We start from the raw sequence: 25,127 nt of genomic DNA, 5'->3' as shown, positions 1-25,127 counted from the left end.
ATGTCCAACTCCTTTACCTGTTGGACAGTGTATGGTGTGTGTATATAAATCAACTTTTTTTTTTCTTTTGCAGTATGACATCATTGAAATTGAGGTAAGAATTGAGTTTTAAACACTTAATATATAATGTAGTGTGACATTTTTAGGTCAGTGGTTTGATCAGTGTTTACAAACACATTTTGGCAAGGACCCCTTGAATTCAACTCTCTTTTTGTAGAGGTGTTCACAACTTCAATCTTAGCAGGTGGAGTTTGGTTATTTAGCATCAACAAACACCCGCCCAAGACACAGATATGCTAAATCATTACACTATACAAATAAATGGTTCAACTTTATCTGCTGTTATGCTGGAGTGAAAACACATAAGTACCACTGTATTTTTGTGTATGTGCACCCTGTGTTGACACGTTTCCTATTCATGCCCTAAATGCATGTTCCTTCATTTATTTAAACAGGATGCTAGCGGTAATCGGATTGGACAGTGGCTGAATGAAACATCCAACAGTAAAATAGTGCAGCTTTCTTACACTTTGAGCTCTGAGGCCCGTGAAGGAATCTACCAAATCACTGTGACTATTGGTGAAGATAAAGTATATCACAGCTTCAAAGTGGAGAAATATGGTACATTATGACTAATAAATTCCTTTTCTACTCATTTTTATCAAAGCATGAATGCCAATAACCACATTTTGTTCCCAGTTTTGCCTAGATTTGAGGTAAAACTAGACACAGCTGATGAAGTAAGTGTTGCCCAGGAGCAACTCCAAGTTAAAGTCTGTGCAATGTAAGTGAAAACCCTTTTAACCAATCAAAGTGTTTGCCCTCAATGAATCAGAACAGAGCAACTTTGAGGAAATGAGTCCTTTCTAATGAATTGCTTTGTTTTATTTTCATTTAATTAGGTACACATTTGGACAGCCTGTGCCAGGAAGCGTTAAAGTTGAGATATGTCGACCTAGTCAACCCTATTTTGTTAATATTCGTTTAGCCAAGCCAGCTTTTCCACCAGGAATACCTGATGTAACTCCCCCATGTAGCAAGGAGACAAAGCAGGTAAATGTGCTATAGAATCAGCCTCATCTTTCTGCTGAAACAAATTGCCTGTAGTGTAAATTGTACCTATAACATAGTTGTACATGTTTAATACTGTTAGAAAATAGGATATTGTCATCTGTTTTGTAATTTGAATCTAAAAAAAACATTGGAGTACATTTGACCATAGAAATGGTGATTTGACAATTGTAACCCAAGCTCAGTGGTCTTCACCAGCAGAGTCAGTTAAAAGTTCCCCACTTTTAACTATCAGCTACTTTAACATTCATCACAGATGGTGAGTTAAACATTCATGTTGTCTAGATGGCATCCCAATAACTAACAATCACATAAATATTGAGTTATAGTTTTTCCATCATTCAGATTTTTTTTTTTTTTTTTTTATTCCACTGTTAGCTAAGACGCCATGGGGAAAAACACCTGGAGGAGAGTTCAAAGAGTAATATTAAAAAAGAGGACTCCTTTTAATTTTCCATAAGTACAATACATAAGCAAGAGAATTGGTACCTGCTTTAAATTTCAACATGTTTTAGCCTTGGCAGTGTTTCTTATGCAGATGGTGATTTTCTACAATGTTTTTAAAAACATGTCTTCATTTGTAAGTAACATCTGAAGCCTGAGCTGTGAACACTGGACTGACTCAAACAATTCCAAGTGTTGTCTCCCCACCCCCCTAATTTATGTAATTTCAAATTGTCCTTTCTAGTTGGACAAAAAAGGCTGTGCCACTTTTACCTTCATGATGTCAACTTTCACCAAAGTCGACCAAAGTGTTCTACAAGATATACTGGAAGTCAAGGCCACTGTGGAAGAAGAGGGGACAGGCAAGTTCTCCCCCCCAATGAAAAAAGACCATTATATTGGAACTGTATGGCAAATGCATTATTGTAACACAGCCTTTCCATATAGGTGTTGTAGTCACCCAAGAGAAAACCCTGATGATTTCCTATATCGTTGGAAGGCTGTCCTTTTTTGACACACCCACTGTATATGAACAAGGACAAAGTGTGACGGGGAAAGTAAGTACAAAGTGTCTTCACATCATTGGTGTCACTTCATAGATGGTGTAACAGTATCAATAATGCAGCTTAATGTTTCCAACAGGTCAAAGCAGTTCATTACAATGGCACAGCCATTCCTTTCATGCAAGTGCACCTTTTTGAGGGTGAAGTGTGGTCAGCTCGTTGGCTACTGAGTTTCACAACTGACAGCAGTGGTGTTGCCACTTTTTCAATTAGCACAGCTGACAACGCTGGAGACATCCACCTCCAAGTAAGTAAAGACTTCAACCTGTATGCCAAAATGTTGCATCAAAACATTTTCATGAAGATATTCCTGCCTGAAAGCTGAAACCTGAAGTCGTTTCCCTTGATGCTGCAACAGGACAACATGTCTTCATACCAGCTAGTGACCAGTTTTGAAACTGTTTACTGTTTCTACATGGCAACATTTGTCTTGTTCATAAAAGCTGAGCTCACTTTGCAATGTCTGTCTACTTCAACCACCATGACCTCATTTGTAGTGTTTCTTCTCTTTAATCCAGGTGAGTGACAGGTCAACACTGGGATACCCTGGTTACAGAGTTCCATACTATGAGACTGGAGAGCACAGACTGTCTATGGTCCAGCAGCTTTCTCCTGCTGGTAAAAGTGTCAGCAGCCTGCAGGTGAAGAATAAGGATAAACCACTTTCCTGTGGCAAAGAAGAGGAAATCTTCATCCAGTACACTATAGTTGGAGAGGCCCAGGGCTCTGTGGATGTGATGTTTCTGGTGAGTGGCAGGTGAACTGTTGCCATCAGTTCTTTAAGATGAACACAAGTGTTAATTACCTTTTACATCAACTCTGTTCCTAAAGGAACAGTTCCATTTATGGCCATAACAGCATCGGCTGACTTGTGTGGTGAGACTGAAGGTGCCAAAGTATTGGATGTTAGACTGCATCTTTGATGTTATTGCTGTATGGTAACAATCTACTACCATCATATAGGACAAAGACCTTTATTTACAAAAGCAACATAACATAAGCTCTGAGCTTGTGTTAAACAATTAAGTTTTTGGGGCTGAATTTGGGTTGTACCCAGGCTAATTTGTTCCCAAAACTAGTTGTAGTTCATCTGGTGTTATGTTTTCTGCAGCATAAGCAGCCAGAGAGTGTAATCATCGTGTTGGACTGCTCACTATGTGTAATTGTCTTTAATTTCATAGGTTCTGTCCAGAGGAGCTATTGTTTTGCTGCGACGTCAACAAATTGCAGTAATGACAACAGGTTGGTGAAGACTGGTTTAAATCATGATTTCATAGAGTGATATCTTTACATGGGTTTCTTACAGTTGGTTTATTGTTCCAGTGACTCAGGGTCAGGTGTCTTTTAAGTTGAAAGTGTCTCCAGAGATGGTGCCACTTGTCCAGGTTGTGACTTATGCAGTCCTCCCCAGTGAGACTGTGATTGCCAGCAGTGCTGACTTCTCCACTGAGAAATGCTTCACTCACAAGGTCAGTATATGGTTAGACCTTTATTGATCTTAAAAAATGTAGAAATGTTTCATACCACCCTGGTCATCTTATAGATTATTTTTACCTTAGTGTAATATGTGTGGTCCCAGCTTTTCATCCTTAAACATGTTATGAAGCTCTGGGAGCAAATCAAAGTTCAGTCAGCACAGTCACATGGAATAACTTATGGAAATATAGAACAGCTGTGATGTTGACATTTGGCATCCATGCTCTGTTACTCCTCAAAAGCAAGCACCAACCTCAGCACAGTTGCAGCAGTAACTTCACCTATGGACTCATATTAGCACTAGTTTATTTTCTTGCATTTGAGTCAATCTGCATAACATGTTTGTCATTTACCCAACTGCACAAGGGTTCATATGAGCCCATGTTTATAAATCTGCAAAGCAGAAGAGTACAACATCTATTAAGGAGTTTACAGTATACTGTTGTCATTGGCTGTTTGCAGTGCAAAATATCACTAATGTCCAGGTGTAATGTGTGTGCCAGGTGTCACTGGTGTTACGGCCCCAGGCCTTCTTGGTTCTCGCCCCCCCCCCGTACTGTTTTCTTGTGCTCTGTCTGAGTGCGCCACGAAGAGGATGATTGGGATTCCTGAAATACACCTCCGACTGATAGGTGCAGCTGTTCGGGATTGTCATTGGCCGACGGGGTTGCGAAACAGCAGCTGCAAGAAGATCAACCATGGATCGCGCCTCTTCGCCTGATTGGCCCACCGCTTCAGCCTTCCACCAATCAGCGATCCACCCCTCAGCCCATCGCGCATTTAGAGCTCGGAGAGTTCACTAGCTCGGTGTGAAACTGTGCCTTTGTCCGTGGTCAGGTTCACCCTTGATGTTGTGACTCTTTCTCAGACTTCTGTGTTAGATTAACTAGGTTTGTACACCGCGTGGCGGTTCCAGTTTGTTACCCCTGTTGTGGGATTGTGTTATCTGTGTTTTGTTAACATTTCTTAGCGCTGTTAATGTTATATAGCAGGCTGGTCTAGTCAACCCCCTAGCTCTCCCTTTGTTACTTTATAAGTTGACTGTATTGGTTTAGACCTGGAGTTTGGGGTTGTTTCTGTTTTCTTCTTTGGTTCTTTGTTATTTATTGCTGTTAAAATAGTGTTTACTCCAGTGTCACACCATTTTCCTATTTGTATTTTTCTGTAAGAATCGCTGGTTCGTACCCTGTAAATAAATACCTGATTACATTCCCGTGCCTGGAAACGTATGTTACTCCCCAAAACTTCCCCTAGACTATATTGGGTTGTAACATAAGTGGGGGCTCGTCCGGGATCTTAATACTCCTACTTGACCTCCCAAAACCAAAACCCACAGTAGTGTTTCAGGCCATTGGACAGCAGAGGCTGTGTCGGTCTAGTATGGCAACGGATTATGCCGAGTTGTTTTTGGCTTCTCCTACCCTGGAACTACTAAATAAATGTAGAAAGGGGGATCTAGCGCTTATTGCCACAAGACTGGATGTCCCTTTCCCCAAACAAATCGCTAAATGCGACCTGAAATTGTTATTGGCGGAAGCTCTGACCGAGCGGGGTATTCTACTTCCTGCTGTGGTTCCAAAAGTCACTAAGGTAGACCCAAGTGCCAGCACTGTTGTGCCAGGTAAAGAGGCGGGGGTGGAACCCCTAGCCGCTACGGCCAGTGATGGGGACGAAGGTGAGACAGGTAAGACACCATTTACCCTGCCCCGGTTCGATCCCTCATCATTGACTGGTTCCGGGTCTAGGGTAGAGGCGCGGCTGAAGGTCCGCCTCGCCCGCATGCAGGTTGAGGCCCAGGAGAGGGCCCGACAACTACAATTTGACCTGGAAGTAAAGAAGCTGCAGATTGAGGCCGACACGGCTGTGCGAATTAGACAGTTGGAACTTGCGGGCCAGTCCTACGCACGTCCGCATGTAGCCCAGCAGATGGCAGCTCCACAGCATGAAACCCCTGATGCCCCTCGGGTCAGCAGCGCGACACCTACCTTTGATGTAAGTAAGCACATTACTTTGGTTCCAGTGTTTAGAGAAGCTGAAGTAGATGTGTACTTTCAGGTATTTGAGAGACTAGCTATTGCTCTGCACTGGCCTGAAGAGATTTGGGCTGTGCTTATTCAGTGCAAGATGCAGGGAAAAGCCCAAGAGGTTATTTCGGCTCTACCTTTGCCAGACAGCCTGGACTATGGGAAGATAAAAACTGCCATATTACGAGCGTATGAATTGGTACCTGAAGCTTACCGCCAGAAGTTTAGGAAACTGAGGAAGAGTCCACAGCAAACGTATGTAGAATTTTCACGACTGAAAATGAATCTGTTTGAAAAATGGTGTCATTCGTGTAATGCGAACAGTTTCGATTTATTGAAGGAACTGGTGTTGTTGGAGGAGTTTAAACAGTGTCTTCCTGATCGTGTGGTGACTTATCTGAATGAACAGAAAGTGGAAACATTGACTGATGCGGCAGTGCTCTCTGATGAATTTGCCCTAATTCATAAACATACGTTTGAACCTGTTACAAAGGTTCGTTTGCCAAAAATCTCCAAATTGGGCGATATTGGGTTAACGAGCAATGTGCCGGCGGAAAGACAATGCTTTTACTGTCACCAGGTCGGGCATATCATAGCTGACTGCCCTTCCCTTAAAAAGAAACAGGCCACTGCGAGTGGTGATGCGAATAAAAGAGCCCACGCAAAAGGCGTTGGTTTTACTCAGAACACGGTTGTACATGACGGTAAGGACAAGGTTGATCCATGTTTTAAACCGTTTATCTTGGAAGGTTGTATCTCTCTCTCTGAAAACTCAGAGTGCAAACCCATAACCATGTTACGAGACACAGGGGGATCCCAATCTGTTATACTGTCAAGTGTTCTGCCTTTCTCCGCAGACTCCGCCTGTGGTTATAGTGCCATCTTGAGGGGGATTGAACTAGGCTACACCCCCAAACCCATCCACACGATTTATATAAAATCTAAGCTAGTGACGGGTTACTTTCCTATAGCGGTGAGTGATGAACTACCTATAGAGGGAGTAGCTTTGTTATTGGGAAATGACATAGCGGGTGGAAAAGTACTACCATCGTTAGAGGTAGTGGATGTGCCTATAACGCCTGAAATGTATAATGAGTCTGCCCCATTTCCTGTATGTGCCGTTACCAGATCCCAAGCTCGTGCCAATACTGATATTTGCATTGAGGATAGCTTTCTCATGCCTCTATTTGCAGAGACAGGGAAAACCGAGACCGAGTTTCCGGTAGCTCCAAATCACCCTTGCAAGCTGAAAGTAGCGGCAGAGTCCCCTTCAGGTATGGAGGAGGTGACAACCGCTGTACCTGCCAAACGGCTTAGCGAGTTACAACGGCTGGATCCCACATTATACAAGTGCTTTGAGGGATTGGAAAGGAAGGACAATATGCCTAGGTCAAATTCAGCCCAATCTAACAAACGTGCTCAGTTATACCTGGAAAATGAGGTACTAATGCGAAAATGGTATGCGCCCGGTAGTAAAGATAATGAATGGGGACACGTGACGCAAGTCGTGTTGCCGCAGAGCTTTAGGCAGCAGGTACTGTCATTAGCCCATGAAAGTTGCTGGTCTGGACATTTAGGAATTACAAAGACGTATCATCACATTTTGCAACATTTTTTCTGGCCAGGATTAAAACAAGATGTAGGTAAATTCTGTCGTAGCTGTCATGTTTGCCAGTTGGCCGGGAAACCCAATCAGGGTATTCCCCGTGCCCCACTCTGTCCAATCCCAGTAGTGACACAACCATTTGGTAAAATTATTATTGATTGTGTAGGTCCTTTACCTAGGACTCGAAATGGAAATCAGTATTTGCTGACTATAATGTGTACCGCTACTAGATATCCGGAGGCCCTACCGTTAAAGCGAATTACGGCCCCCATTGTCGTTAAAGCATTAATGACATACTTTGCAACGTTTGGACTACCGCAGGTAATCCAAACGGACCAAGGAACGAACTTTATGTCAAAAACCTTTCAACAGGTAATGAAAACTCTGGAGGCCCAGCACGTGACCTCTAGTGCTTACCATCCAGAAAGTCAAGGTGCCCTGGAGAGGTGGCACCAGACAGTAAAAAGTATGCTCCGTAAGTATTGTTTGGAGACGGAAAAGGAATGGGATGAGGGTTTACCTTTTGTGCTATTTGCTGCACGTAATGCCAAACAGGAATCATTAGGATTTAGTCCCTATGAGCTAGTGTTTGCACATACTCCGCGCAGTCCGCTGAAGGCTGTCAAAGAGACTATACTGAATGCGAATGTACCAGCATGTAACGTGTTAAGTTACGTGAGCAAATTTAGGGAGCGGTTGCATACTGCAAACCAGCTTGCCAAAGAGACTTTAGAACATACCCAAACTGTCATGAAACGCCACCATGACCAAACCGCAATACACCGACAGTTTACTGTTGGGGATCAGGTTTTGGTATTACTACCGCAAACGGGCTCCTCCCTAAATGCCCGCTTCACTGGTCCATATACGATTGATAATAAACTTAGCGACACGGATTATTTGATTCACACGCCCGATCGCCGTCGGAAAAAGAGAGTTTGCCATGTAAACATGTTAAAGCGATATTTCTCCCGAGGGTCCGCCAATGCTGACATTCCTCAATCAGTTACAGCACATACTAGTGCCGTAGTCATCGTGCACCATGTTGACCCAGATGATCCTGAGGACAGGGAACATGAAACATACCCTACGGTACGTCAAACTGGTAGACTAACAAACTCCGAGGAGTTAAAGAGTTATTCTAAACGATTGACTCATCTGAATCCAGAGCAACAAGCTGACATAAAACAGCTTGTGAAAGATTTCCCTTGTTTGTTTAATGATGTACCCACTCGCACCAACGTCTTAACACATGACATAGATGTTGGAGATGCTAGGCCAATAAAACAGCATCCATACCGGGTAAACCTCGTTAAACGTGGGGTAATGAAATCTGAAACGGATTACTTGTTACGACATGGTTTTGCTATCTCTAGTCACAGCGCGTGGAGTTCACCTTGTTTGGTGGAGGCCAAATCTGACGGTACCCCGCGATTCATCACCGACTTCCGCAAGGTAAATCACATTACTGTCCCTGATTCATATCCACTCCCTCGCATGGAGGATTGCGTGGATAATGTTGGTTCTGCCAGGTTCGTATCTAGGCTAGATTTGTTAAAGGGATACTGGCAAGTCCCGTTAACTGAACGTGCCTCTGAAATAGCTGCCTTTGTTACGCCTGACTGTTTGTTGCAATATACAGTCATGGCGTTCGGCTTGTGTAACGCCCCTGCCACTTTTCAGCGGCTAATGAACATCGTCTTACACGATGTTGAAGAATGTAGTGTTTACTTGGATGACGTTGTTGTGTACACACAAAACTGGCCAGAACATGTGAATGTGTTATGCAAGGTTTTCGAGCGACTCGCACAGGCGTCGTTGACGCTAAACCTTGCCAAGTGTGAATTTGGCCAAGCCACGGTACGTTACCTAGGTAGGGAAGTTGGCCAAGGACAGGTGCGCCCTGTCATAGAGAAGATTCACGCTATAGTAAATTTTCCTGTGCCCACCACACGGCGAATGCTACGTAGATTTTTAGGAATGGCAGGCTATTACCGTGCTTTCTGTCGAAACTTTGCGACAGTTGCTCAACCCCTAACTAGTCTGCTTAGCCCTAAAGAAAGGTTTGAATGGACCCCTGACTGTCAAAGTGCGTTTGAATGTCTAAAGGCTCTGTTATGTCATTCACCTGTGTTACAATCCCCTGATCACTCTAAACCCTTTAGGCTCGACATTGATGCCAGTGATGTTGGGGCTGGAGCCGTTCTACTCCAGGACGATTTGGAGGGCATTGAACACCCGGTTAGTTACTTTTCTCGAAAGTTTAACAAATACCAAACTCGGTATTCAACTGTTGAGAAAGAAACTTTAGCATTAATATTGGCTCTACAGCATTTTGATGTATATGTTGGATCCAGTCACCTTCCTATCCTGGTTTACACCGACCATAACCCACTCGTATTCCTCGCCCGAATGTACAACCACAACCAGCGACTAATGCGATGGGCTCTTACAGTCCAAGACTACCATCTGGAAATCCGCCATAAAAAGGGCTCCGAAAATTTACTAGCGGATGCCTTATCTAGATGTGAGTAACAAAAATTTTGTTTGGTATAGACAAAATAATGTTATTCTTGTTGATAAACTTTTGTGCATGAGTTGCATATGGATTGTGCAAAAATTTTAAGGGGAGGGGTGTTACGGCCCCAGGCCTTCTTGGTTCTCGCCCCCCCCCCGTACTGTTTTCTTGTGCTCTGTCTGAGTGCGCCACGAAGAGGATGATTGGGATTCCTGAAATACACCTCCGACTGATAGGTGCAGCTGTTCGGGATTGTCATTGGCCGACGGGGTTGCGAAACAGCAGCTGCAAGAAGATCAACCATGGATCGCGCCTCTTCGCCTGATTGGCCCACCGCTTCAGCCTTCCACCAATCAGCGATCCACCCCTCAGCCCATCGCGCATTTAGAGCTCGGAGAGTTCACTAGCTCGGTGTGAAACTGTGCCTTTGTCCGTGGTCAGGTTCACCCTTGATGTTGTGACTCTTTCTCAGACTTCTGTGTTAGATTAACTAGGTTTGTACACCGCGTGGCGGTTCCAGTTTGTTACCCCTGTTGTGGGATTGTGTTATCTGTGTTTTGTTAACATTTCTTAGCGCTGTTAATGTTATATAGCAGGCTGGTCTAGTCAACCCCCTAGCTCTCCCTTTGTTACTTTATAAGTTGACTGTATTGGTTTAGACCTGGAGTTTGGGGTTGTTTCTGTTTTCTTCTTTGGTTCTTTGTTATTTATTGCTGTTAAAATAGTGTTTACTCCAGTGTCACACCATTTTCCTATTTGTATTTTTCTGTAAGAATCGCTGGTTCGTACCCTGTAAATAAATACCTGATTACATTCCCGTGCCTGGAAACGTATGTTACTCCCCAAAACTTCCCCTAGACTATATTGGGTTGTAACACTGGAGTTTACTCCATCCTCAGCTGTCCCTGGGGAGCACGTCACCATGACACTGACAGCCGAGCCACACTCTCTGTGTGGTGTGAGCGCAGTTGACCGGAGTGTCTTCATTAAAGAGCCAGGGAAGAGTCTGGATGCAGACAAGGTAACGTCTAGAATCAGTAGATGCTTGCAGCATTTAGTGTCTGTTAACATAAGTCACCCAGGGTATAGTTTTATTTTGCTACTCTGTCCTGTTAGAAATTTTTGCAAATTGTACACTGTTACCAAATGAAGTATTGATGTGAAAATGCTATGCAAAATTTAAGATTTACATATGTGAGGTGTATTCCTTCATATGAGGTGACCTTAAGGAAAAATGTACTGTTGTCACAGATACTTTTAAGCTGTGTTTCAGAGTAAGACCACTGTAGACCTATAATCCAAAGATTTGTCCAAACCTGAGATTAGAGTAAGAAATGTTTGGAAGTTTATTTGATCCATGTTTTCCTTTCCAGATATTTAGTTTGCTGCCAGTCGTAAGAGGATCCTATATTCCATATGAGGTTCAAGATTCTACAGAGTGCTTGAATGTGAGAGCAAAAAGATCCAAGTTCTTCCCATATCCTGGACCTGATGCAAGTGATGCTTTTACAGTTTTCCAGGTACACGTTCTATAGCACTTCATGCACAATATAAAGAAAATGAATAGGTTGTATGTGTAATGAACTTTACGTTTGTGTGTACATGTATACATTTCCTCCCCCTTCTAGAATGTAGGACTGAAGATGGTAACAAACTTACTTATTCAAATACCATCCTGCCTCAGGTTCAAAGGAAGAGAATACCAACAAGGTGCTGTCACATACAGACTTTTTACCAGTGTTATAAGACACTGTACCCCTGTCATTCATTTCTTGCTGTATACTTTCTGATTCTTTTTCAGGTTTTTCAGGTTTTCGTATAATGGATTTCAAACTGCCATCCAGAGTTGTACCAGAATCTGCTCCTATGGAGGCTCCTGGGTTAATTCCTGCTTCCCCTGTTGTGACAGTCCGCACCTTTTTCCCTGAGACTTGGATATGGGAACTAGTAGATGTTGGGTGTGTTTCTGTTGCAAATGTCTGGTCATGCAAAATGTTACATTGCATATTTGAGTATTTTGGTGTTCAGTGCATGAAACAATTGTATATTTGCACAGGATACTGGTATTGTATTTTTGTTCCCCCAAAACTCACCAATATGTTTGTGTATCTGCTGAACCAGAGTGCGTGGAATTTCAGCTAAGTCTCTCACTGTCCCTGACACCATCACCACCTGGGAGACTGAGGTTTTCTGTTTGTCCCTTGTGGGTTTTGGTTTGGCTCCTCGTACAACGCTCACCGTCTTCCAGCCCTTCTTCCTTGAGCTCACCCTGCCCTACTCCGTCATCCGGGGAGAGCGCTTTGAACTGAAGGCAACCACCTTCAGCTACCTGACAAGCTGCATTATGGTAATGATCACATGGTGTTAATAGTCAGTTCTTCATCTTAGGGTAACTTTAATTTGGATTACATGGGCAAAAACATGTCTGTTTTGATCTTAAGTTCCTCTTATTTTCTAAGGCATGTTTCAAATGCAGAGTCCCTACTCACCTCACTGTCCCTTAAAAATAAAAAACCTCATTATCATGGATTCATGGAAAATTGACTTTTCAACTTAATATCAGAATTGATGTTGATGATGACACAGATTGGGCTTATCCAGAATGCTAATTCTGGTGTTGCAACAAGGTCCAGTTCTCAGATGATTCATCTTAAAATATTATTATTGCTAAATTAATGAGTGGTTTGGGTACAAGATACATATCAGATCTAGCCAATTGCAGTCATGGTGTCAGTTTTAAAGTATTGTCATCTTGAACAGGTCACTGTTACACCAGCACCCTCTTTAGACTACACCCTCACTCCCCTGTCTGGTGGCCAGTACACATTCTGTCTGTGTGGCAGTGAACGCAAGACTGTCAGTTGGACCATGACCCCATCAACCTTAGGTGAGGATCAAACTTCCTGCCACACTGTTGTAAGATGTGAAAAGTGAATGAACAGGACCTAAAAATCTGATCTTGGTCATTTTAGGGACTGTGAATGTGTCTGTAACTGCTGGGGCTGTAGCATCTCAAGCTTCATGTGGCAATGAGATTGTGAGCGTGCCAGAGAGAGGTCGTATTGATGTGGTCACAAAATCTCTTATTGTAAAGGTTCGTACTGTAACATAATTGTATACATTTTAATAACATTTAACATTTTTACTGTATGCACAGCAAAGTGTTCCCCAGCCCCCTCCCTCATATGCTTTATTTCCATCTTTCCCTCCCAGGCTGAGGGTATAGAGGTGGAAAAGACTTACAACTGGCTGCTCTGTCCAAAAGGTCAGTTTACATCACACATGATCAGTGGAACATCTTGAAGGAGAGTCAGCTGTTACTTTAGAAGTTTAATACTGTCAAAATGGTACCCTTCATTTTTCTGAAGGTCAAAGCAATTATTCAGTTTAGCACAGGTGACTTAAGATTTCAAATATCAGTAGTAAAGGTGGAGTATGTACAGTATGAAAAAGGAGCATCCAGTGGTGACATTTCAGAATGCAACAGTCTGACCACTCTTCACATATCAACACCAGGGAGGATACAGAGGCTTTCCCCTTTAAAATGAAATGCAATTCCCTGTCTGGAGTCAGTGTAGAAACCTGGTGGAGCAACATGGCTGCCGCCATTAAAGGAGACCTGCTCCCTGTCTAGGTTTAGAAGGCTCAGGCTTGATTCATTGATTACTCTATATATTACACAAGGAACCCTTAAATATATTTTATCAACCTAATGGAAGTTTTCATGCACTAATTCCCTCTTTTCATTCCCCACCTATTACCTGTCCTTTATTTATTTATTTTGTGTGTACACAGGAGAGACTTTGACAGAGGAATTACAAATACAGCTCCCCACGGATGTGATTCCTGGATCTGTTCGTGTTTTAGTATCAGTCCTGGGTAAACAGACAAATTCATTGTTTTGCTCTTCTACCATCTGTCATATCATTTCAAATTGTTGCACTTTAATAGAATGCAGAAAGCTAGTTCATGCAAAATGTGCATGTTCTTTGCACAGATGTTAATTGGAGCAATTTATTCAAACTGACTACAGTGGACTGGAGAAAGTAGTAGCATACATTGGACTTGTAAATTTTATAGTGCTAAAATGAATTGAAGTTAAAATCCAAATGCATTTCTAACTTTCAACATATTGAACATACTTCTGTTGGGACAGCAGCATGTGTTGGATGTTTTATTACAGCATATAATTGTATCTGTCCATTTGGAAATATAAGGTCAGGACCACTGGACTTTGACTTTTTTGTACAGGTGACATTCTGGGCCGAGCCCTGAAAAACCTGGATGGACTGCTGCAGATGCCGTATGGATGTGGAGAGCAGAATGCGGCAGCCCTGGCCCCTGACATCTACATCCTTGAGTACCTGACAGTCACACAGCAGCTGACCCAAGCCATCAAGGAAAAGGCCACCACCTTCCTCATCAGTGGTGAGCCTGGTTTTATTTGCTGTATTGAAAAAATAATAATCTGGCATATTTAATGTCCATACAGCTAAATCCTTCAAAGCTTATGTGTGCTGAACTTGTAACACCCTCTTTCTATTACACAGGCTACCAGAGACAGCTGAACTACAAACATGCTGATGGTTCTTACAGTGCATTTGGAACAGGAGCAGGGAACACTTGGTCAGAAAGTTACTGATCAATTATCTACACATGATGTACAAAGTCTAATATTTACCCCGTCATGACAGTGTGCCAAAAACAAAAAAAAATTGGTTGTAAGTAAATGATGGAATTTCCCTGTGGACATGAAAGAAATTGCATCTTATGGAAAATATCATTATAGTTCCCTTTATTTCCTATTATAACACATGTTCTTTGCAGTAACATCAGCCACATGCTAAACATGACACATAAGGTTTAGTGCATCACCATAACTTATCTTGTTGCTTAATGTCAAAGCTTGTTCTGCTTTTCCTCAGGCTGACTGCTTTTGTGGTGAGATGTTTTACCAAAGCCCAGTCTTTCATCTACATCGACCCACAAAAGATTGAAGAGTCTAAGACCTGGCTGCTGCAACAGCAACGACAAACTGGCTGTTTTCTACAGTCAGGAAAACTCTTTAATAACAGAATGAAGGTCAAGTGACAGATCGTTTGCAGTTTAGATGAAAACAATGATAATTCAGAGTGAAGAAGTTTATACATGTTTATTTTCACACTGTTAATCATGTGAGAATGGCACTTCCTCTCCACAGGGTGGTGTATCTGATGAGGTGACACTCAGTGCTTACATCACTGCTGTGTTCTTGGAGATCAAAATGCCTGTCAGCGTGAGTACAATCTGCTCCAACTCTGCTGTTTTACTCTAAAAGGATTAATTTTTACATGGACAATACAGATGAAAAGTTTTTCTAGAAATCATTTAATAAATATTCCTGAGTAATTTCCAAAGCACTCTGGTATAGTTATATTAAAGTTCCTTAGATGACTTGTTTTAACTTTGCTTATATCTTCAAGCATCCTGTCATGAACAAGAGCCTGTCCTGCCTCAAGGAGTCTGTCACTGACTTCAGCAACACCTACACTACAGCTCTGCTGGCATATGTCTTCACCCTGGCAGGAGACATGGAGACTCGTGCTCAACTTCTGCAGCACCTAGACACAGTCGCAATAAGACAAGGTGACTCATCCTCCTGAAGGAAATTATCCTCCTTTCATTATTGTGAATAAAATTAATATGGTGCCTATTGGTTTTAGGAGGATTTCTCTACTGGTCCCAGACCTCAACAGAAACATCAGCCTCTCTGTCAGTGGAGATCAGTTCCTATGTGCTGCTGGCCAAACTCAGTGCCTCCCCTTCAAATGAAGACCTGGGCTACGCCTCCCACATCGTCAGGTGGTTGACAGGCCAGCAGAACCATTATGGAGGCTTCTCCTCTACACAGGTACAGCCCAGACAGCTGCATATTGAATTTAGCATGCAGGGGTTTTTGTTTTGATGCAAGCAGCAGTTGGTGTCCTGAAAAGTAATACCTGAAATTGAATGTGAAACCTGTTATATGCATTAGTCAGTTCTTGCTTTTGTAAAACTGAGCACACATATTTGGTGTGTTATAGGACACAGTGGTGGCTCTCCAGGCTCTGGCTCTCTATGCCACTCTGGTGTTCAGTGCAGAGGGTTCAAGCACAGTGACGGTCTGGTCTCCAAGTGGTCAACTGACATTTTATGTGAGCAAGACCAACAAACTGGTCTATCAGGAGAAGATGCTGCCAGATGTGACAGGAAAGTGCAAGCTGGAGGTGAAGGGCACCACATGTGTTTCAGTGCAGGTCAGTCAACATTGGAATTGTTCCTGTTTCTGCTTTTGATACATGTGCATCACCATCAGTGCTAATATAATAATTCCCTCATGGTAACAGCCTACTAGTAATACAATAACATTGGAAAAGAAATACCTCCATTTTTGCTGGTCATTTAGTTTACATGGTTAAATCAGTATAACACAGTTAAATCTGAAGTTTTCTCAGATTGAACTTGTCAGTCCATTAAGGACTGAAAACCAAAGAGAAATAGAAATCAGGAAACATTCATTTTAACTGTTTATTATTCCAACCAGGGACAGAAACAGCAGATCCCATTGGTCATTGTAAAATATGTGGATGTATTTGTAAACTCAATCCCTTTTTCTAATTTCTATTCAAGCTAGTTTCTTGTTAATGACCTTTTTACTGTATTTCATCCTGAATATTTACATGCTTAAAACAAACCTTCATTGAGTCCTATCAGTCAATTGATGATTGGAACTTCATGTCTGCAACTTAAGGCAATGCAATAAACCCAAACCTTTGATCTGTTCCTGTTTTCCAGATCTCTTTTCACTATAACATCCCAACTCCTACTGATGTCACCACTCTCAGTGTGGCGGTCACAGAGGTCAACTGCACTAAATCTCACAGACCCAAACTCACTCTGAAGCTACGATCCCTGTAAGAAATTAAAACAAACTGGAGTTGGAGAAGATGGAGTACAACTGTAATTTTAGACAAACAATCCTCTGCAGCCATCAGAGTGTATGAAGTGACTGTTGGTGGATGGAAATGTGTGAAATGTTTGCTCAGTTCAGACATCCTAACTGTAAATGAAACCCTGTCACTGACTGTATGCATACAGTCAGTAGAACTATGAAGAGCTGAGTGAACTCTCACAAAGTAACGTGACATATTTGTGGTTCCATTGCAGATATAGTGGAAAGCAGACAAGTACAAACATGGTGATCCTGGATATCAAAATGCTCTCTGGGTTTGTCCCAGACCCAGAGTCCTTAAAGAGGGTGAGATAACACAGAAACTTTCACCTGGAAAAAGAATATTGTTGGAAAGAGTCTGTCTTCGATCTTAAGAGAACAATAATTATAACCCAGCTAAATATTGTCTCCTCACAGCTCAAAGGTGCCCTGCTGGTGGATCGTGTTGAGCAAATAGAAGATCATGTTGTGGTGTACCTGACTGAGGTGAGGAATTTACAGTGGGGAATCATTAGATGGTTCTCTCCAGATTACTTATTGTTGTTGTTTCCTCCACCCCACAGTTAACAAAGGATGTACCAGTTGACCACCAGTTAGAGCTCATACAGGAGCTCTCAGTGGAGAAACTGAAGCCAGCTGTGGTCAAGATCTATGACTACTACAAGCCAAGTAAGACAGATACTCAGACCTCCATAGACAGCCCACACTAACTAAATGTGAAAAAGTTTAACTAGAGGAAAGTCTGATTTATTTGTTTTCCTCGTCAGGTGACAGGGCTGAGACAGAATACAGCTTCCGTTGTGCTGCAGGTAACAGTCCACAGTAATACAGGAACACCACAACACTTTTCACAAGTAATTAAAGCAACAAACCAACAGCATTTTGACCCAGCTACAAAATCTTAAATGTATCAATCCTACAATATGTGTAACATTTTGGAAATCAGCTGATGATTCAAGAGATTGTTAAAGAACAGTGAACATTAATCATGTCATTTATGTATTACATATGGAGCCTATACCTGTAATTTACTGTCCAGTAAGGTCTGTTTTTCTTTTACAGCTTAAAGAGTGAAGTTTGGATAGTTGGCAAATTATCATGTATTCATGTGTAATGGACAATAAAAATATGAATATCCCACTAATACGTGTTTAATCTTTACTGTGTTTTTAAACCAACAGCAGTGTTTGAGTCCACAGAAGTTTACTTATGAGAAATTGTTTACTTTGTCAATAGTAATCAGGGCAAGAGTTGTTCTCATGATGAAATCAAACATCCCACACTGGGTAAAGGGCAATGGACTCAGTTTACTGTGGGACTGATATCTCCTCTTGAGATTCAATAAAACCACTTATTACAGATGACAGGTGCAACTCTAAGATCCTGCAATTGATGCCATTAAATATTGTAAAACAATGTTTTAAATTGAAGGAATATCCAAAAGGATATATCAGAAACTGATTTATTATATATACATTATCAACTCCTTTAGAAAACATGTACATCTTATATACCCAAACTTGGAGAGTGGCTCCAACAGATCTCAGGAACAACATCAGAGCTCTCGGTTCAGAAAGGCACAGTGCTAGGAACAGCTAAGATACTGTGAAGAACCCTCAAACTCCCAGGCCTCTGGTAGAGGACCCGAGATTGAGCAAGACACACACACACCACCCATAGGGGTGAGAAAGGAAATTTATGTGTTTGTCTATACACACCCATGACATCAGTTACAATAAAATCTACAAATGTTTGATATACTAAACCAATACCAACAGGGGTTAATAGAGGGCCTGTGTGATGTGTGTGTCCCTGTGTGTCAAAGGGGAGGTGTTGTTTCTGTATCAGCAGATATTTAACATATGCTGACTTAACGGTTCTCAGTCAGTCATGGGTCGTCCTGAGTTTCAGATCTGGACATGGACACTGTATGTCTCAAACTGGATGTGTGGGGAGCAAGTGTTGGCAGGACCGTAAGTTTCCCTGTACTGTCTGAAATAATAATATGAGGTTGTGTTTTATGTTTGTAGTTCTAACTAATTTTCATGAATATTGTAGCAGTTGATCCACATCAGATCCAGTGACTAATAATCTTTGTGGATATGTGTCTGCCGACAGTACATGGTGGCTGTGCCTGCAGTTCTTGAAGCTGGAGCTGAAACCAAATTCTGTGCCAGTCTCCTGCAGCCAAATGAGCCTCTGGTCATGACTGTTAGTTTGACATCTGAAGGAAACAACTCAACCCTTCTCAAGCAAACATCCAGTGAAGAGTTTCATATCTGTGCCCAGTTTAAGGTCAGCTGCTGAAATAGGATGTGATTCATTTGTTAATTTCTAAAAACATTTTTGTGTTCAATATACTTTTGGGGAGCACACTTTTTTGTAAGACTTGATGTTTGTGAACTCTTGTCTGTAAAATATCTGTTTGTCACAGGTTCCTCTAGTGAAGAAACAAGAGGTGCAGACGTTTGAGGTGGAGGTACGAGGTGACACATTTTACTCAAAAGAAGTCAGGAAAGTTATGATCCAAGTCTATCAGCCGATGACATTTGTCCAGACAGACAAACCACTCTACCTCCCTGGACAAACTGGTAACCTCAGGTTGATGATTTATTATGTACAACAACGTGATATTTACCAACAGGTTTGCAGTTTTACTATCAACTGATGATACATACACAGCTGTGGCTCATTCCCACAATATCGTCATGTCTGTTATATGGACATTTTCAGTACAGGAGCAAGGAGCAGTAACAATAATTCAAAATACATATAAAATGTTGAAAAAAAATAATGATAACATACTGTAACTGTTAAAGACCAGTAGTCTCTTTCTTCTCAGTGCATTTCAGAGTTGTAACACTGGACACCAAGTTCAGACCTGCTAATCGACTGGTGAGAGATTTCACAGGAAACAGTATCAATGAATATACTAGGAAATACAACCAGATGTGGCTACTACAGTACTCTAATCAGTATATTTCTGAAAAAGGATCAGTGCTGAAACTGTACAACTAAATAGATCTGTAAATGTATTGTTAAAAATCAGAATTACAAATGTTATGTGGAATTTCTTCATGTTATTATGTAGTGAACCTTTTTCATATTAGAAATCTGAAGAGCTCAGGTCAATGCTGCCTGTGTTGGCCTTTGCAGTAAAAAACACTGTATGATGCAATTTGCAACAATAAAAACTAATCTGCCCGTTAACAAACTTTTTTTTTTTTGTAGTACACGTTGATTGAAATTGAGATAAGAAAATATCAACATGTCATTTCTTCACTAAATCCAGCGTGTTAACCTGTTAGACACATCTAAACTCTAAGCTTTATTTTTTAAGTGGCTGCTAAATAGCTGTAACAAATATATATTATATTCTGTGACAGGATATTTTCCACTCAACAGCTTGAGCAAGGATATGCTAAAACATTATACTACCCAAATATATGGTTTAATTTTATTTGCAATTTTGCTTAAAGAGAAGTGGGAGCATCTTTATTCTATAAATACATGTTCACATTTATGTTATTTAACAGGACGCTAACTATAATCGGATTGGACAGTGGCTGAATGAAACATCCAACAGTAAAATATTGCAGCTTTCTTACACTTTGAGCTCTGAGGCCCGAGAAGGAACCTACCAAATCACTGTGACTATTGGTGAAGATAAAGTATATCACAGCTTCAAAGTGGAGAAATATGGTACATTATGACTAATGAATTCCTTTTCTACTCATTTTTATCAAAGCATGAATGCCAATAACCATATTTTGTTCCCAGTTTTGCCTAGATTTGAGGTAAAAATAGTTGCAGACAGTTGAAGAAGTAAATATTGACCAGGAAGAATTCCAAGCTGAAGTATGTGCAAAGTAGGTGAAAACCCTTTTAACAAATCAAAGTGTTCATCCTCAATGAATGAGAACAGAGCAACTTTGAGGCCATGAGTCCTTTCTAATGAATTGCTTTGTTTTATTTTCATTTAATTAGGTACACATTTGGACAGCCTGTGCCAGGAAGCGTTAAAGTTGAAATTTGCCAACGTTGTGTGTATACTGTATCTAAAACATACTTGTACACATGTAATACTACACTAGAAAAAAAACATATGTACTGTCCATTCATGGTGCCATGCTAATCTACAGCTGAGAAGTACATTTTTGTTCAGTGTAGTTTACACAAATCTTATTCAAGCTCAGGGCCATTTACAGGGATGCTGAGCCTATCCCAGCTCTCTTTGGGTGAAAGGCAGGTGTACACCCTGGATAGATCGCCAGTCCATTACAGCAGATTTAGTATGTCATAGGTTTTTCTATTATATTTGTATTTGATTTTACCTTCCAGACAGACGAGAAAGGCTGTGCCACTTTTGCCTTCATGATGTCAACTTTCACAAAACTTGACCAAACGGTGCTTGAAGAAGTCCTAGATCTTAAGGCCAACATGGAAGAGGAGGGGACAGGCAAGTTTTATTGAATTTAATATAATATTTAATTTTTAAAAAGAGTATATTAAAACAGTATACCAGTAATTTAGACAGTGTAGTTTACAGTACACATTACTGTAACATGGAGACTTTCTCATATAGGTATTTCACAGGCAGAACAGAAGAAAATAAGGATTTCATATGTGGTTGGAAAGCTGTCCTTTATTGACACACCCAGTGTGTATGAACAAGGATCAAATGTGGAGGGAAAAGTAAGTGCACAATGTTGTCTTCACTTCACAGTACAGCTGAAACAATGAGAATAGTTACTAAAATGACTGTTTCCAACAGGTTAAAGCAGTTTTTCGCAATAATACACCCATTGCTGACATGCCAGTCCACCTGTTTGAGGGGGAAGTGTACTCAGCTCGTCTGCTACAGAATCTCACAACTGACAGCGATGGTGTTGCTGCTTTTTCAATTAGCACAGGTGACCGTACCGGGAACATCCACCTCCATGTAAGTAAGAACTACAACCTGTACACCAACATTTGTCAGTGACATCAAAACATTCTCATGAAGATGAAATCACTGCCTGAAATCTTTTCTCTGGATGCTGCAACTGGACAAGGCGTCTCCATATCAGCTAGTGACCATGTTGGAATAGTTTTTCTATTTTGTGTTTCTACACCTCAATATTTGCCTTGTTTACAAAGCTGAGCTCACTTTGCCATGTCTTCTACTACTTCAACCACCAGGATCTAATTTGTAATGTTTCTTCTGTATAATCTAGATTAGCAACAAACCAAGACTGGGATACCCTGGTTACAGAGTTCCCTACTATGAGACTCAAGATCACACAGTATCTGCAGTCCAACAGTTTTCTCCTGATGTTAAAACAGTCAGCAGCCTGCAGGTGAAGAATAAGGATAAACCACTTTCCTGTGACAAAGAAGAGGAAATCTTCATCCAGTACACTATAGTTGGAGAGGCCCAGGGCTCTGTGGATGTGATGTATCTGGTGAGTGGCAAGTGACCTGTTTCTCAGCTTGTCATCAGTTTTTTTTTTTTTTTTTTCCGGAAACAAACACCATGAAGGTGTTTTAAAAATTTCTCTACATGAATTATTGATGTCTGTTGTTAGAGGAACAGTTCCAGGTTGAAGGAGATAGTAGCATCAACTTAACTGTTACATCAAAATTACATCAGTGAAGCTATGAGCTTGTCTCACACAGATTTGTGTTGAAACAAGCTAACTTGGAGGTGTGCCCTGTATAATTTGATTTCTCTACTTAAAAACAACACATCACAGACTGACATCCTCTCAAATCAGTACCACTTGCTTTCTATAACAGTAGCCTGTGTCAAAGTGTATCTGTTTCAAACCAGATATATTTTAGCTGAGCAACCATATATTTATCTCTACAACAAACCTTAGCTTCACATCAAAAATTGGACATGACCATGTACATATATTCCACTGCAAATAACACGACAAATAACCAAACCAGAACAGGAGTCAGTGTTGTAATATGCTGCCTTATTCATTATTTATGTCATTTTCTCACAAACTCCCCAGGTGTTATCAAGAGGAGCCATTACCATGCAAGGACTTAAACCTAAACTTGAAGTGCAAGATAAAGCAGGTGGGCAACGACTGACGTTACTCGTGACTTTGGGCTATGACATCTTAAAATTATTCTTTGAACTAGAGAATACTTTCTGAAGAAAGTAGGATTGCTACTATAACTTCTGAACACTTGCACAACACTGCGCTGCTTGGTAGATGTCTGGGAGTTAAACTGCAATGGTGCAATGGTGAATCACTTGGATAAAATGCAAAATGCAGATTCAATCTCTAAAAGGAAATGAAGTATATTAGATTGTGCCAAAGGAGTTAAGGTGGTGTTTAATAATTGTAAGACAGCAGAGGTCTAAGTCTAAGATGTGCTGATATGCTCTTTACTAGTAGTCCAGGTGATGCTTTTGTATGTAATTAGAAAAGTACCTCACTAAGATCTGATCAGATCTCAGATCAGATGAGAGTCTTCAGTAATCGTAACACCTGGCTGCCTGCCTGTTATTTTATATACAGTATTTTTATTTTGAAAATCCAAGTCTATCCAAACCAATGTTATATGATTGTTGTATACCTGAAATCGTTTTCACTGTATTGGTTCCAAACTGTTCCTCATTCATGGTAGTATATGATAGGGCTGGGCAATAAAACAATACCAATATACTGTATATTGCTATCATTTAATCACGTGTTGTGGAAATTTCTTTTAGGTTGTGAGAGTTGCTAATTCTCAAGAACAAACACAAGTGTGATGAATCATCTCAGTTTAATTCTGCCGCATGGAGAGAAGGCAGCTACAGCATTCTCTGTCTTCTCCCCTAACTTTCAGGACTATACAGCTGAGGAAAGGGGTGGACTCATCTTGAAAAGACCCCAAATGTTTTCTCAGGTGTCCTCTCTCTTCAGGCATCTAATGGCAACAGTTGGCAGTTATTTACAGGCATCTAAAACACTAAAACCCCCATACCATACATTTTTTTAGCCCAACACATATGAAACCAAACAGAAGTAAGACTTTAACTCCACTTTATAACTCATTCTGTTTAAAACAACCACACACGTCCTATATTCTGGACGGCCACTAGGGTCGCTTTCCACAGTCCCATTGCGTTCCTTAGGAAGTTTCTTAGAGTCCTATTGATGTTGTTTAGCTCCAAGCATTCCAGCATTGAGTCGTAGGCTTTCACAGGTGCACAGGTTGGTCTGTCTGGTCTTACAGTCTCTAGTGACTGCTTTATCTACCAGTAGTTGATGTTTTGCTCCCCTGGTGTTCTTACCCATTCCTTTCTGGGCCCTGCTCATGTATTTAGTCATGTGCTTACTTATCTTATGATGCCTGACAGGAGCTTCCATGTTGTGCAGAGGCAGGTTATTGGGCAGTAGTTGGATGGGAATGGGAATTTTTCTGTATATATATATAATTCTTTGCATCGAATAGAAAAGAAAAAGAGTTAACCACTTGGTCCATAACATGTAATCAACTGTGCAATTAATAACTGCTATTGCTCTAGGGATTCATGCAAACAATGATTAACTATTATCCAAGAAGGTTCCTAATAGTTGATTTATACTTTCAGTGAATGAGGGTGAGGTGTCCTTTAAGTTGAAATTGTCTCCAGAGATGGCACCATTTGTCCAGGTTGTGGCTTATGCAGTTCTCCCCAGTGAGACTGTGATCGCCAACAGTGCCAACTTCTCCACTGAGAAATGCTTCAGTCACAAGGTCAGTATTGGAAGAAGACATGTGGCACAAACTGCACTTGTCAGATGTAGTTGTAGAATCAGTGTGTATTAGTTGGTGTTATATAACGTCACTATTTAGACCTTTATCAGCAACAAGTGTAGAAATTATATGTACCATGCTTGGTGTCTGTTGAATTATTTTTTACTTAAACAAGAGTCCCTGAGGGAAAGAGAGGACAGAGTGGGGAGACAGAGACAAGCCCACGGCTCAGACACGCAAGGGCCCAAACAGATTTACAGCAATGCAAAGGTTTTCAAAAAGCTTTACAGTAATCTGTGGACAACCTGACTATAGTACATACAGTATACTGTACGTTATGTTAAAAATAATAAAAATAGTTTAAAATTAGACAGAATAAGACGGGTCAGGAGTGTTTGGATGCCCATTGTCTCTGTGCAAGTATGATTAAAGCTAAAGCTACAGGTCAGATATTAAGAGCCTGATATCACATAAAACATTTACTGTATAAAAGAAGTTAGAGAATTATTTTGTAACACTGTGTGTGTCAGGTGTCGTTGGAGTTTTCTCCATCCTCAGCTGTCCCGGGAGAGAAGACCATCATGCAGGTGACAGCTGATCCAGACTCTCTGTGTGGTGTGAGTGCAGTTGACCGGAGTGTCCTCATTGAAGAGCCAGGGAAGGGTCTTGATGCAGATAAGGTAACATCTGGAATCAGACACAACTACATGCATGCAACTTTTAAACTGCA

General features: G+C 41.1%; 2 protein-coding genes across 2 annotated transcripts in view; both read left to right on the top strand.

Annotated features, from left to right (window-relative positions):
* The first annotated feature begins 593 nt into the window (after positions 1 to 593).
* Positions 594 to 17,668, top strand: LOC113136467 (alpha-2-macroglobulin-like). The gene is made up of 30 exons (XM_026317321.1): positions 594 to 621; positions 700 to 784; positions 903 to 1,053; positions 1,760 to 1,877; positions 1,963 to 2,072; positions 2,158 to 2,325; positions 2,597 to 2,824; positions 3,260 to 3,324; positions 3,385 to 3,573; positions 10,591 to 10,723; positions 11,076 to 11,222; positions 11,331 to 11,454; positions 11,513 to 11,660; positions 11,824 to 12,049; positions 12,463 to 12,589; positions 12,675 to 12,796; positions 12,916 to 12,967; positions 13,498 to 13,581; positions 13,954 to 14,130; positions 14,253 to 14,328; positions 14,628 to 14,784; positions 14,903 to 14,977; positions 15,165 to 15,327; positions 15,405 to 15,592; positions 15,765 to 15,977; positions 16,516 to 16,634; positions 16,888 to 16,978; positions 17,090 to 17,158; positions 17,236 to 17,341; positions 17,440 to 17,668. Coding segments are annotated over exons 2-30 (3,687 nt in total). The 5' UTR covers positions 594 to 621; positions 700 to 782; the 3' UTR covers positions 17,499 to 17,668.
* Positions 17,669 to 18,789: 1,121 nt separating this feature from the next.
* The window catches only part of LOC113134640 (alpha-2-macroglobulin-P-like), a 178,759-nt gene continuing 172,421 nt past the window's right edge, over positions 18,790 to 25,127 (top strand). Inside the window, 14 exon segments of the mRNA XM_033325534.1 lie at positions 18,790 to 18,967; positions 19,107 to 19,263; positions 19,515 to 19,567; positions 20,209 to 20,374; positions 20,453 to 20,481; positions 20,483 to 20,541; positions 20,660 to 20,712; positions 20,976 to 21,131; positions 21,258 to 21,367; positions 21,447 to 21,614; positions 21,889 to 22,116; positions 22,675 to 22,741; positions 24,252 to 24,397; positions 24,928 to 25,077. Of these exon segments, the coding sequence (XP_033181425.1) occupies positions 18,794 to 18,967; positions 19,107 to 19,263; positions 19,515 to 19,567; positions 20,209 to 20,374; positions 20,453 to 20,481; positions 20,483 to 20,541; positions 20,660 to 20,712; positions 20,976 to 21,131; positions 21,258 to 21,367; positions 21,447 to 21,614; positions 21,889 to 22,116; positions 22,675 to 22,741; positions 24,252 to 24,397; positions 24,928 to 25,077 (1,716 nt within the window). The 5' untranslated portion in view covers positions 18,790 to 18,793.

Source organism: Mastacembelus armatus, chromosome 13 (assembly GCF_900324485.2).
Source record: "Mastacembelus armatus chromosome 13, fMasArm1.2, whole genome shotgun sequence".
NCBI lineage: Eukaryota > Metazoa > Chordata > Actinopteri > Synbranchiformes > Mastacembelidae > Mastacembelus > Mastacembelus armatus.
Note: the sequence above shows the minus strand (reverse complement) of the source record. Positions and strands in the feature narration are given on the sequence as shown.

Excerpts from the sequence above, each read along its gene's own strand:
- LOC113136467 (XM_026317321.1), top strand. Across the intron at positions 2,825-3,259 it reads CTGTGGATGTGATGTTTCTG|GTTCTGTCCAGAGGAGCTAT; the intron begins GTGAGTGGCAGG and ends TTAATTTCATAG. Across the intron at positions 3,325-3,384 it reads GCAGTAATGACAACAGGTTG|TTGGTTTATTGTTCCAGTGA; the intron begins GTGAAGACTGGT and ends GGTTTCTTACAG.